General features: G+C 36.7%; 1 protein-coding gene and 1 pseudogene across 10 annotated transcripts in view; both read left to right on the top strand.

The window, feature by feature from the left end:
- The window catches only part of FAM184A (family with sequence similarity 184 member A), a 106560-nt gene that overhangs the window by 56916 nt on the left and 35524 nt on the right, over nt 1-14120 (top strand). For all 10 annotated transcript variants that reach the window (XR_012033756.1, XR_012033769.1, XM_072831910.1 and 7 more), the window contains 3 exons: nt 5060-5221; nt 6934-7055; nt 8848-8998. Coding sequence is in view for 8 of the 10 variants with exons in the window: in XM_072831910.1 (XP_072688011.1) it covers nt 5060-5221; nt 6934-7055; nt 8848-8998 (435 nt within the window). In the remaining 2 variants the exon portion in view is untranslated. The remainder of the gene's footprint in view (nt 1-5059; nt 5222-6933; nt 7056-8847; nt 8999-14120) is intronic.
- LOC140608605 (small nuclear ribonucleoprotein G pseudogene) lies at nt 8394-8827 on the top strand (annotated as a pseudogene).

Raw genomic sequence — 14120 nt, 5'->3', positions numbered from 1 at the left:
TTTAAAAATATTTTATTTATTTATTCATGAGAAACACAGAGAGAGAGGCAGAGACACAGGCAGAGGGAGAAGCAGGCTCCATGCAGGGAGCCTGAACGTGGGACTCGATCCCAGGTCTCCAGGATCATGCCCTGGACTGAAGGCGGCGCTAAACCGCTGAGCCACCCGGGCTGCCCAGGAAACATTTATTGACTGCATAGTATCTTCTAGGTGATAGGGATACTTTGACAAAATGTCAAGGAACTCCTAGTTTAAAATGGCTTTATGATTCGGTGACAAATACAGTGTGTTTTTAAATTCCAGAGGAGGGAGTGATTCTCTGCTATAAGCATTCATAACAGCTCTGGAGAATATGATATTGGAGAATTTTTAAATGTGGTATGGGAGGTGGTCTTTGAAAGGTAAATATAAATTTGCAGATGTAGGAATGATGAGAGACAATACAGGCACAAGGAATAGCGTAAGTATAGTCAGTTAGTACCCAAGTTATAATGCCTTGGTGAACTATAGGAAATTTATCATTACACCACAGTCTCTCAACCCCAGCACTACTGACAGTTTTGGGCAGATAATTCTTTAGGATATATAGTAGTATCCCTGGTCACTACATACTAGATACTAGTAGCGTGTGCTACAACTTTCTCCTTCAGTTGTAACAACCAAAAAGTCTCTAGGCACTGTCCTTGGGGACAGAATTGATGCTGGTTGAGAATTAGTGTACTTGACAGTATGGCGCTTGTCAAGAAATGTGGTAGAAAGGGAAGTTGAAGCTAAATTGTGAGTGACTCTTGTGCCGTGACGCAAAGACTTTAGAATTTATCCTGATGATAGAGTGATAGCAGCAGATTAGCAATTGTTACACTGTTAGATGATCTCAGGAAAAGAGCTTTGGTGGCAGTAAGAGAATAAGTTGTATGGGGAGGGGACTGGTAATTAGAGTTGGAGAGATGACTTAAGATGCTATCCATTATATTAGTATGGGCAAGAGTTGATTAGCTTCCTGACTAGGAAAACAAAACCTGAGAGTGGAGATCATTCAAAAATAAAATTTACAGGACTTGATGTGGTAAGTGGTAGAAAGTGATTTAGGTATCTAGCTCAGATGTTTGGACAGGTAATTATGCCACTTTGAGAAGATGGATATTATAGGAGGAAAGATACATAGGAGTGGCAAGACATCGAGTTGAGGGGACTGTAAAACATCCAGGCTGGAATTAAGTAGAGTTCAGGCTTAGAGCTAAAGATTAGGCAGTCATTGAAGCCATTGACATAGAAGAGCTCATCAGAGGTAGCAGATGAGAAGATTGCTAGTAACAAAGAGGAGCACCAGTATTAACAGAGCCAGGGAAAGAGATTGAGAAATCAGAGGCATGAAAATGAGAATTAATGGATATGAGAACAACATGAAAGCAGATACTTCCAAGAGGTGGAATGTATCACACACAATGACTAGAAGTCAAAATATGAGACCTGGGAAGATCATGCAATCAAGGGTTCTCTGAAGACCTTCCTACAATGTCAGTGGAAAAGTAGGATGGAAGTTAGATTTAATAGGTTTAATCTGAAACAGCTCTTTTAAGACTACATATAAATGGAAGAAGAGAGAACAGTGAAGTTCTTCAGCCTCATACCAGAGATGTGCTAAGGTTGAAATGTAATATCAAATCATGAATATAAATATAAATAAAATAAAAAATGCAAGTGACAGACATTAAGACGAGGAAGGCCTTTGGACACATGATGGCAATGTCATGAATTAAAAACACATAATACCTGTACAGTTAAAGCTTTGATTTAAAAAAAAAATCACCTTTAATTTTTGTGTATTGAGATATACCATAAGTAAAATTATGAGAGGAAAAATTTGGGAGGGGTGGAATAAATAATTGGCAAATTGTATTAGTAACAAAATTCATGTCTTTAACACCTCAAAAGTATATACAGAACACTAAAAAAATACAGATACCCTATTTTTTTAATGAACTAAAGGAGAACATAAAAAAATAATTTTAAAATCACTGTAATTTAAAACTAGAAATGAAATTAATGAGATACCATTCCCATTACCATAAAATTAATGGAAAAAAAGTTGAAACCACCAAGTGTTGACAAGGCTAAAGAAATAAGCACCCAAGCTGCTGATGGGAATATAAAATCATATAATCTTTCTGGAAGAAATTTAGCACTATTAAAAGCCCTAAATATGGGCATGCCTTTTGACTCCTGCATTTCAGTATATTTAACATGAACAAATAATTAAAGATCATTGACAAAATTTCAGCAGTATTTATAGAAGATATCTGGAAACAAGAACAAGTCTGACAAATACTGCAAAATGGTTGTGATTTAACGGGGGTTTGCCACAAGAATTAACTGAGAAAAGGTCTTGCAAATGCCCTGAGGCACAAGATTTTGTAGAAATTGAAGGATGCCAGTGTGGGTGCGACTGAATAGCAACTACAGTAAGTCATATTTATTTAGTTCTTACTATCTACCCCAGGCATTGTATTATGTAGTCTTTCTACTTGTTTGTTCCTTTAATTCTCTAAATAACCCCATGCTGTAAATAATGGTTACCAAGTCACAAAAAAAGTTGTAGAACTTGTGCAAGGCATGTAGTAAGTGAGTAAAACTAGAATTCCAATCCTATCAGTGTGATTTCAGAACTTGATTCTGAACTGCAGTGCTACTTTTCCCAACATGCATAAAGACCGAGGAGGGGAATTGCTAACCCAAAGCTGGAGAGAGGCAAGGGCTATGGTTTGAAGGCCTTGTAACCCCTTGATTTTGGAGGTTATCATAGGAGAAACACCATTTGGAAGATGTGGAGTACAAATAGGTGGATGCTTGCTTGGTCTCAGGGCTGATACTCATTTATCCATAATATTTATAATTATAAAAAAACTGACCCAGGCATTGCAAGGGGATTGGATCACAGAAGAGCATGCATGAGTGGATATTCCAGGGCAGAGGTTTCTACTTACTGTATTCCCTCAGTGTTTAAGAGGAATCAAGAGTATTGATCTCTAGTGCAAGTGACAGAAATCTCAGCTCAAACCAGCCTAAGGAAATTTATTCAATCACATTAACTAAAAAGCCCAGGGGTATGTTAACATCAGGCATGACTAGATTCTGAACTGAAATTGTTTACACTGGAACTCAGCTTCTCTTTTGCTCTAGTTGGATGTTTTTCTTTGTGTTGACTTCCTGTTTCAGCCATGCATTCTCTTAGGCCATATGTGCAACTGGAAAAAGACCTTTTTTAGGAACTCCTTTTAAAGTCCTCAGATCACTGTGAGTAGATGAACTTAAACCATGCGCCTGCCCCTGAACCAGTCCCCATGGCCAACAGAATGAGATGACCTAACTGGTTTATACTTCGAAGAAGCGCTGGGTTCATTCCTGGGTTTGGGTTGACATGGACCCACATGGGAAGAAAGGTAGATAGCTCACATGACCAAAGGAGATTTTGATCTTGGAAGACAACAGATGTGTTCCTCACATATCCACTTTTATTATATTTTAGAAAACAAGGTTTAATTAGTTGTGTTCATTACTTATTATTTTGCTTATTATGTTTAAAGTTTTTGTATAATAACTAGAATACTGTTGTCTGTCAGTTTTTTCATGTATTCCATTTGTACATGTAACTTTTACTCATTTGAAAATTACCTGGATTGTAGAACAAAATTTTTCTACATGTTGATAAATTTGATTGTCCTCTCCTTACTGATTGGTACCTGGTATTTGTATGTTGCTTTCTAGTTAAAGAATCTTTTCCCATATATCCTTGAATTTAAATATTATAACTGTGAGGGCAGCATCATTATTCCTATTTTATAGTGGCAGACCAAGAACTGGAAACTGGATTTTTTACTGAGTTCAGTACTCTTTTTTTTTTTTTTTTTTTTAACTAAACTGTACCCCCAAAGTGGGGCTCAAACTCATGACCCCAGCTGAGCTAGCCAGATGCCCCAGGTTCAATACTCTTTAACTCTGTTACTCCTTATAGTATTCATTCACCCCTGTAACACATTTATGACAAGCCAGATAAAAAATGGAAGGTTTCCAGCTCATTTTATGAGGTTGGCATCCCTTTAAAAATACTAACAAATATAAAAATGTTACCATCACCAGAATTATTCAGTATATAAACATCTGGGTGGAAAGGGGACAGGAAGAGGGGTGGTGAATTGAGAGAATGTTGAAGGAAAACGTTTGCAGCTTTCCTTGTGATCCCTGTATTTATAATGAGAAATATTCAGGTGTTATTTTAAAATTAGCAGTTTTCAAAAAAAATAAAAATAAAAATTAGCAGTTTTCATTTCTGTAGAGTTTTGATAGCTTGGCTGTTTTATAAAAAGATTTTTTTTTTTCTTCATAGCACTTTCCTAGTTAAAGTATTTCTTTTATTGATCTTAGTTCTCATAACTTGAGGATATGGATCTGTCTAATCAATAGATTGCCTTATTAACTCCTAATTTCAAGAGTGTATAAATTCAACTCTTAACAATTTCCTGAGGAAATTTTGTAGGGAAACAAAGAAATCACAACTTATTCTAATATGCATTTATTAGCTCATCAATGTTGACCTAAGTCAGTCACCTTTATAAACCAGCAGGAGAACTGGGCTCAAATGAAGTATAAGTGATTCCATTTTAAAGAGCAGTTTTAAAAATATTTGTATCTAAAAAAATACTTTTTCTCCCTCTTTGATATAATCTTCATCTTGTTTCCATTCCTTTTGATAGGTATTTGATTATTTGATAGAAACAGGAATTCTCTTTGTTAAAATAGAGACTTGAGTTATCCACTTATTCACATGGTTGTCACAAAAAAGGGAAATTGTAAATATGGAGGTCCTTGTAAAAAAAAAAAAAAAAAATCCAAAAAAAAACAACAGATGAAAGCTATCATGATTATTGAGTGCCTCTTCCAAATTCATCAAAGAAATCCATTCAGTAAAATTACCACTAAAGAAAAAAAGACTTTAAGAAAACAAACATGGCTGTTTTGCTGGTTGATTGAGATATATTAAAAGTACTACATGTACTTGCAGATTGGCCGCCTCCAAGATCTAGTGAGGAAAAGTGAACAAGGTCTTGGCTCTGCAGAAGGCCTCATTGCTAGTCTTCAGGACTCCCAGGAGAGACTTCAGAATGAGCTCGACTTGACTAAAGGCCGGCTGAAGGACACCAAAGATGCTCTATTAAATGTTGAGGTAATTTTATAATACCTGCTATAATCTAAACATCAGCAAGGTAAAAATATAATTAGGTAGTCTCCTTAAAGTTTATTACCCGTCATCAAATGGGTATTGGTTCCTGACTGTCAACCTGTTCGTTGGCACCTGTGGGGGAATCCAGACACAGGTAAGCAAGACTCTGCCCTTAAGACATCTTAGGCCATGGTTGGTAAATAAGGAGTAAGATGCTGATGACAATGATGACAATATTGTATTCTGGCAATACTCAACCTTGCTGAGCCTCTGTTTCCTCACTATAACCTCCTCCTGTTGTTATGAGGATCCCAGGAGGCAATGGATATGGAAACACTTGGAAAAAAAAAAAAAAGAGCAAGTATTTTCTTTACCTCTTTTCTTTCCCTATTAATGTCTAATAAAGTACTTTGCATTCAGTAAAAGAAATACTTTTTAAGTAATTCTGCCCTGTTTAATCCTGCCCGTGGTGACAAAAATAGTTCCTAGAGGCAGAATACTTAGTGAAAAGGACAGTTGATTAAAATGGCTGGATCCAGTTTTCAGAATTTACTGCTTGTAGCCAGGTCAGCAGTGTAGCATGGCAGGTTTCAACATGGACTTTCTTCTCTCCGATTAACGTGGATATGCCCCTCAGCAGCACTACAACACATGCTGTTAGTAAGTGGGTGATCCAGAAAGGGTCATTGTGAAAGCAGAAGGAAGCACCATCATCTGTTCCTTTCCTGTTGTAGCTGAAGAGCTGCCCCACTGCTGGCAGGGACCCATGGTTGCTATGTTGTCCAAGCAGGTCACCTCTAGCCCTAGGCTCCTGAGAGCCACTTAATGCTAATCTACAGGCATTTCATATATATATATATATATATATATACACATATATATATATATAAATTATATATATTTATGAATTATATATATTAGGTTTATGAATTATATATATATTTATATATATAATTCATATATATTTATATATAATTTATGAATTATATATATATATTAGGTTTCCATAACATTAAACACAATCCCTGGTTTAAAGTTCTATAGTGAAAACAATTAGTAGCCAAATGTCTTATAATTATTTTAATCATGTCAGTAAGGTATAGCTACAATGCATCAGCTCTGAATAAATAGCAAACTTTTGAATATAAATATGAATGAATTTGAATAATGTATCTGTAATGTGTATATATTTGAAGATACTATCCAACATGGAAAGTTAAGATTATCAGTTATGCTAGCTTTAAACTGTTTAAAATGATTTGTAAAATTAGAAGCCTTAATGAAACATAGTTTGCACAAGGACATTTAAAATATAAAGTATGTGAAAAAAAAAAAATATAAAGTATGTGCCACATATTTTACTCAGAAATCTTGAATAATTATTATAGATAGCTTTATCAGTTATTGTGCTATAAGGATTTAAATTATAATGCAAGCACTCTACTTATTTGAAATAACCAGCAATGACTTTGCCTTTAAAATATTTATTTATTTATTTATTTATTTATTTATTTATTTATGATAGAGAGAGAGAGGCAGAGACACAGGAGGAAAGAGAAGCAGGCTCCATGCCGGGAACCCGACGTGGGACTCGATCCCGGGTCTCCAGGATCAAGCCCTGGGCCAAAGGCAGGCCCTAAACCGCTGAGCCACCCAGGGATCCCCTGACTTTGCCTTTAAAGACTTGTTTTCATTGACATGTTTTTATTCTTCAGGGTGAGCTAGAACAAGAAAGGCACCAGCATGAAGAAACACTTGCTGCCATGAAAGAGGAAGAGAAGCTCAGAGTGGACAGAATGGCCCATGACTTAGAAATAAAATGGACTGAAAACCTTAGGTATGTTTTTTACTCTGTAATGTAATCTTTTTTTTTTTCATTCTCTCTCTTTTTTTAATAATAAATTTATTTTTTATTGGTGTTCAATTTGCCAACATACAGAATAACACCCAGTGCTCATCCCATCAAGTGCCCCCCTCAGTGCCCGTCACCCATTCACCCCTACCCCCCGCCCTCCTCCCCTTCCATCACCCTTAGTTCGTTTCCCAGAGTTAGGAGTCTTTATGTTCTGTCTCCCTTTCCGATATTTCCCACACATTTCTTCTCCCTTCCCTTATATTCCCTTTCACTATTATTTATATTCCCCAAATGAATGAGAACATATAATGTTTGTCTTTCTCCGATTGACTTACTTCACTCAGCATAATACCCTCCAGTTCCATCCATGTTGCAGCAAATGGTGGGTGTTTGTCATTTCTTTTTTTTTTTTTTTTTTTTATTTATGATAGTCACAGAGAGAGAGAGAGGTGCAGAGACACAGGCAGAGGGAGAAGCAGGCTCCATGCACCGGGAGCCCGATGTGGGACTCGATCCCGGGTCTCCAGGATCGCGCCCCGGGCCAAAGGCAGGCGCCAAACCGCTGCGCCACCCAGGGATCCCCTGTTTGTCATTTCTAATGGCTGAGTAATATTCCATTGTATACATAAACCACATCTTCTTTATCCATTCATCTTTCGATGGACACCGAGGCTCCTTCCACAGTTTGGCTATTGTGGACATTGCTGCTAGAAACATCGGGGTGCAGGTGTCCCGGCGTTTCATTGCATCTGTATCTTTGGGGTAAATCCCCAGCAGTGCAATTGCTGGGTTGTAGGGCAGGTCTATTTTTAACTCTTTGAGGAACCTCCACACAGTTTTCCAGAGTGGCTGCACCAGTTCACATTCCCACCCACAGTGTAAGAGGGTTCTGTAATGTAATCTTAATACAGATGTGCCAAAGTGTTTTTCCACTATATAGCTTATGTTGTCTTAGCATTAAAATCATAGTTGATAGCATTTTTAATGAATGTTTTCATGATTAGATGCAGAGAAATTGGAATTCTTTTTTTATGCTTGAATACTTTTTCTGATCTTATTTTCTTTATATAAAATACTAACCTCAAGTCAGAAGACTTGTTTTAGTACCTGTTCTGCCGTTAAAAACTGATAATCAGTGATCTTAGATAAATTATTAACTTACCTAAGTCCTATAAGCCTGATTAAAAAAATAATCAACTCTTATTCTGAGTTGACTTTTGAGGAAGATTAATTAAATACTTAGAAAACCTGTGAACAACTACACTGTAACTACTGAGAGGAATAATTATCTTTAAAAAGCAAAGGCATTTGGGGCCTACCATGGGAGCATGAGGGATGCTACAAATTCCATTTGGAGGCAACTTTGAGCTTGCTGAGTCGACACAAAGCTCACCCTCTTAAGTTGAAAAAATTGTGAACAAGAAATTATCATTGACAGTTAAAAGGTGGCAGACATGTCCAAGGAATATTGCAGGGGTTCGATCTGTTTATGAATCTTGTGATGGATGAATGTCTGAAGATGGTAACTAGTGCGAAACAGAACAATATTGGAATGGTGGTAATATGAGGAAATGGTATATTAGAAGCCTTGCAATAAGTAAAAACAATGGGTATGTTCATCAGAAGAAATCAGTAGCTTTCACATGTCTGTTCTCCATAGCACCTCTTTTATTGCAATACGAATACCAGGTCATGTGCATTTTTATATTGAACTTTTTTGTTAAACTTTTATAATACTAAAAAAAAAAAAAGTAAGGCATTTGTTTTATTTTAGACAGGAGTGTTCTAAACTTCGTGAAGAGCTAAGACTTCAACATGAAGAAGATAAGAAGTCAGCAATGTCTCAACTTTTGCAGTTAAAGGAACGAGAGAAAAATGCAGCCAGGGATTCATGGCAGAAGAAAGTAGAAGATCTCTTAAACCAGGTAATTAATAGTCTCTAACATTCTGAAAGTTCATTTTCTTTGACATTCTCTAGCCAGGGAAATATTATAAAACATTGTGCATTAATTCGCTATATTTTGTTATTTTTCATAGGGCAAATTTTAAATTTTAAAAATGAATAAAATCAAAGGAGACATATTTAATAACTTGTGAAACATTGTACTAAATAATGTTATATATGCAGTCCTAAATTCTATAAAGAATTTACAGGTTTTGGTTTAATATTTGAACTGAACACTTTAGAGATTTTTAAATGGAGAAATTACCCATATTTTGAAAGTATAAAATCTTTTTTTCAAGCCACTAGATATCATTTGGGCCCTGGGAGGTAAAATTTATTAAATACATCCTGATTGCCTATAGTTGTATCAGAGGTGAGCAGTTTCTTTCTCACCAAAAGAAGGTTGCCTGTTACACTTCAAAATGTTATCAATAAGAGGTAGTGTTATATTTATCTTATAAATATATCTATATAAATCTTTCTTATGTCCTAAATCTATCTTCTTCTGTCAGATTAACCTATTTCCATTTATAACTATAATTAAAAGAATTTTCACTCATTTACACAACTTCTAAATTTATGAATTCTTAGCACTCTCCTGCAAAGCCAGCTATTAAATAAGACTGACTGCATGAGTCACTAGTTGATAAGCAAGTGCAGAACTTGGACAAGAAGCAGCTCTGTAATTTAGTGCTAGAAATCTACTATTATCTTTCTATTTGTGATCATGATGAATTTCAAAATAAACAGGATAGGCTTTCTATAGGATAACTTACTACATAGTAAATACATATATGCAGTATCTTTCAGGAGTAATTGGGGCCTGCCACTTTGTGTCTGGTCTTTCATTGCTTATTGGTTACCTTCTGTACACTTATTTTACGTTCCTATTTAGAGACCTAAAAGGATGGATTTTCCTGGATAGACTGGTACTACTCTTCTATGATGTTCTGTACTTTAAAAGATTTGTTCAATTATATAATAAAAACGAAAATCACCCCTGAAAGCCTGCCTTGTTTTTCAATCACAAACTATTGATATAGACATTTTTTGGCTGGTCCTGGCACTGTAAAGAGGACCTACCACTTCTCCCATCTGTTTTCTATTAAATTATTTCATTACTCATGTAATCTCACTTATAATAAATTGTCAAATTTCATCCATGCTTCTTCTCTGATACTTTTTCTTTTTTTTTTTTTCCCCAGTGTCTCTTCTGCATTGTTTATTCCTGAGAGGACATAATGTTTTGCATGTTATTTTAGTTCTGTGTATCATAAAGTAATTTATTACATAATGACTCCAATTTTTGCCAGTTTTATAGAAATAATATTCTGATCAGGTTTCAAAACAGATTAACCATAAATATCAGTATAACCAGAAATTAATTGCCTCCAAAGATGAAACTTTCTGTGCTGCTCTGTGCCATCAGTCCCATTTCCAAAATTATAATATCTTCCCTTCTCCCCACTTCTAAAATCTATAGGGCATACACCTTCCCACAGATAAGCCTGCAAATAGCTGTTGTACCTTGGGATCCTCTGTACTTGAAGAAAGTTAAAACAAGTGAACAAAGGATTCCACTGAAGTGAAAGTAGTTATTGTGTCATCAAAGTTGCACTCTTTCCAGGCGTGTTGAGAGGACAAACTTCTAGCAGGACCAGCAGTCTTTTCTTGGCCCTTTGGATCTTGTTTGCTTGATTATTTTGGATGGATTCCTAGACCAGTGTGTTATATATACCTGCTCTATCACTTTCCACTTGCCTGACTCCTACTAAGCCCTGTTCCTCATACCTTCCATGCCCCAGTGCTGAGCCCTACCACCATTTCACTCTGCTTACTACTACTGGCCTCACTCATCCCCTTGTCCCTAGCACACCAGCACCCCGCTGCACTTAGGGAAAACAGATCTGGCGTGGGCTTTGTGACATTTAAGGAGTAAGAGTGGGGAGCAGAATTGGAACAGCCAGGTGAAAAGTATTGGAGGATCTGTGTTTTCACATATTTTAACTATGAAGTGAACACAAGTCTGTTTTTGTGTCTTGGTTTACTTGTATTTTATTCTGCTTAGAGCAAAGAAGAAATAGTGTATCTTTCATGTGAACTTAATCTCTTGAGATTTAATTCTGATTTAAACTTACCTATCAAGGGCAGCCCAGGTGGCTCAGAGATTTAGTGCTGCCTTCAGCCCAGGGTGTGATCCTGGAGACCCGGGATTGAGTCCCACGTCGGGCTCCCTGCATGGAGCCTGCTTCTCCCTCTGCCTGTGTCTGTGCCTCTCTCTCTGTGTCTCTCATGAATAAATAAATAAAATCTTTTAAAATAAATAACTTTACCTATCAAGAAATGAGCAAAGAAAGACATAAGATTTTCACTTTTCTTCAGTCAGATGTTCTTTACCTTATCAAAATTACCCAAAGCTATTATTTTTATTCTGTGCTCTGATCAGAATCTAATTTCATATTTTTAGTTTTAATGTTTCACTATGTTCTTTTTTTTCTGTCCAATGATTATACTTTAGTTCAAAACTAGGTATAGTTTCTGGGCTAATTAGCGTACGTTTGAATTTCTTTAAAGCAAAAGAACTACATTTTTATTCTTCAACTCTATCTAAAGAAAAGTGAGTACACAGAGTCCTCTTTGATCATACTTTATACTTGTGATCCTAAAATGTCATCATATATCCTTTCATTTCACCTTTTTCAGGGCAAATTTTATTTTGTGTCCAGTCCAGTGAATTACTATTCTAATTCCTTCATTCAGATCAGTGGACTGAGAAATTTGGGAGACACACAATCATTCAGACATAGAACTGTGGGACTTTGTAGTTTGGGTCTGAATCTCCATTTTGAACTTTGAGGCCCTTATGTAGCTGGTTATAGCCACTGTGTATATGACACAGTTTTTAGCCTATCTATAATCTAACAAGAGAAGAAGATTTAGTTACAGATACCTACAGTAATGGTCTGGACAGTTTGTACTATAGGAGCAATGATGTGCTGGATCTGGTTCCTACCAGGTCACACAGCTCTGATTATGTGGAGGCCTTTACAGCCCCATATTCTGGGACATGTTGGTGGCTAACAGATATCCACAGTGAGAATATTCACACCACAGACAACCAGCACGTACTGCACATCTGCACATCTCTGATTTTTCAGAGAGCTATTACATACTTAGCAATTTACCACTGGGTGGGAGTATAGAGTGACATGGCAGTGTGATTGGGGAAAATGTCATTGGAGAGATCAGCTCTAGGGTGACTTTCAAATAGGGTAAAGGATAAACACAAATATTTCTATCCATTTAACATTTGATTGAATATACTCTTATTTCCCAGGCACTCTGAGAAATACAGAAAAATGAGGTGGGGACAGTTGGGATGAAAGGTCAGTGTGAAAAATTTTGACTTCCGAGCATAGGAGTTCATAGTTCACTCAGTAAGGTATGGGATTGTCAAAGATTTATGGATAGGAGAATAACATCTTGAAAGTTTTATTTTAGGGAGCTTTATGTGGCTGTGATACTGAAGTGAGGGTGAAATGGAGCGATCTCAATATAAATAATCCAAAACATCTGAAACAGAACTCTTGAATACACATGCACCCAACCATCACCCCTCAACCTAAGCCAGATGTTCCTCCTAGACACTGCCATCCATTTATTGCTCAGCCATCTCTAACTCCTCTCTGTCACCCTGTACAGCCAGTCCATCTGCATTTCCTGCTATTCTGCCTTCACCCAGGGTCTGCCCATTTCCCAGTACTTCCTCTGCTACCACCCTAGTCCAAATTATTGCAGTTCTCCCTACACTGTAAATGGAACCTGTATTTGGTCTTCCGCATCTTCTCTTGCCCACCTGCATATTGTTTCTCAACCAGCTGGAGTGATACTTTTAAAATATTAAATCAGATCACGTTACTCCCCTGCTTAAAACCTTCCATGTTTAGATTACAATCCATACTTCTGTGGCCTATACCAGCAGCCTTATGATTTGTCTCCTGCCACTCCTTCCCTTCTTTTTCTGGAGTTCTACTGGAAGACTTGGCAGTTCCTGGAACACACACACACACATCCCAAGGTTAATCCATCCCAGAGCCTTTGCTCCTACCAGTCCCTCCACATGGAACTCACTTTCCCCGGATCTTATGGCTTATTCTTTTACTTTCTGCTCAATCTTAACTCTTCAAAAAGATCTTCCTTAACCACTTCCTCTAAAATAGCACCCTCCATCATTCTGTGTCCTCTTATTCTGTTTTGTGTGTCTTCAAAACATTTGTTACTACATAGCATCATGTTGATTCTTTTCCCTGTTAGAATGTAGTTTCATGAGAGCTGGATCTTTATCTGTACTGTTCACTATTGCATACTCAGCTCCCTAAACTGCCTGCCATATAGTAAGCACTCAATAGTTGTTGAATGGAGTGAAGAAAAACCGAGGCATAGCACTGAAGAGGAAGTTGTCAGATATATGAAGTACAAATGATTCTGCCCATTTAGAACCTGAATTGAGTTTTTTTTTTTTTTTCACTGAAAATACAAGAGAAACTATAAGGGAACAAATCATGAAATTTGAGGGACTACTTTGGTAAAGGAGAAAGAAATGTTAAAGTTGACTCAGGATTTAAAGCCAGAATAAACATCTGAGACAGGGAGGTCATGAACTACTTAATTGAGGGGATGGTAAGTTTAGTTTTAGACATATTGATTCTACCATCATAGGAAATTTTAGAATTTTTCACACTCATCTAGAAAGGGCAATGACATGAATAAGAAATAGAACATTAAAATAAGTGCTGTTGATTAAGACCGACTGAGAAGCCAGCTTCTGGAGGTGTTGCACACTGTGTTCTGATTTCTCGACCAGTGCTGTCCAAGATGGTAGCTACTAGCCACATATGACTGTTGAGCACTTGAAATGGGATTCATCCAAACTGAGATGTCATTGTAAAGGGTATGCTAGGTTTCAAATACTTAGTACAAAAACTGGATGGATTGTCTGTCTCACTAATATTTTTGTATGCTGTATTCACATTTTGAGATGATAATGTTTTGGATAGATAGGGTTAAATATATGACTAAAAATCTTTTTTAAAAATATGGCT

Source organism: Canis lupus, chromosome 1 (genome assembly GCF_048164855.1).
Source record: "Canis lupus baileyi chromosome 1, mCanLup2.hap1, whole genome shotgun sequence".
NCBI classification, from domain to species: Eukaryota; Metazoa; Chordata; class Mammalia; order Carnivora; family Canidae; genus Canis; species Canis lupus.
Note: the sequence above shows the minus strand (reverse complement) of the source record. Positions and strands in the feature narration are given on the sequence as shown.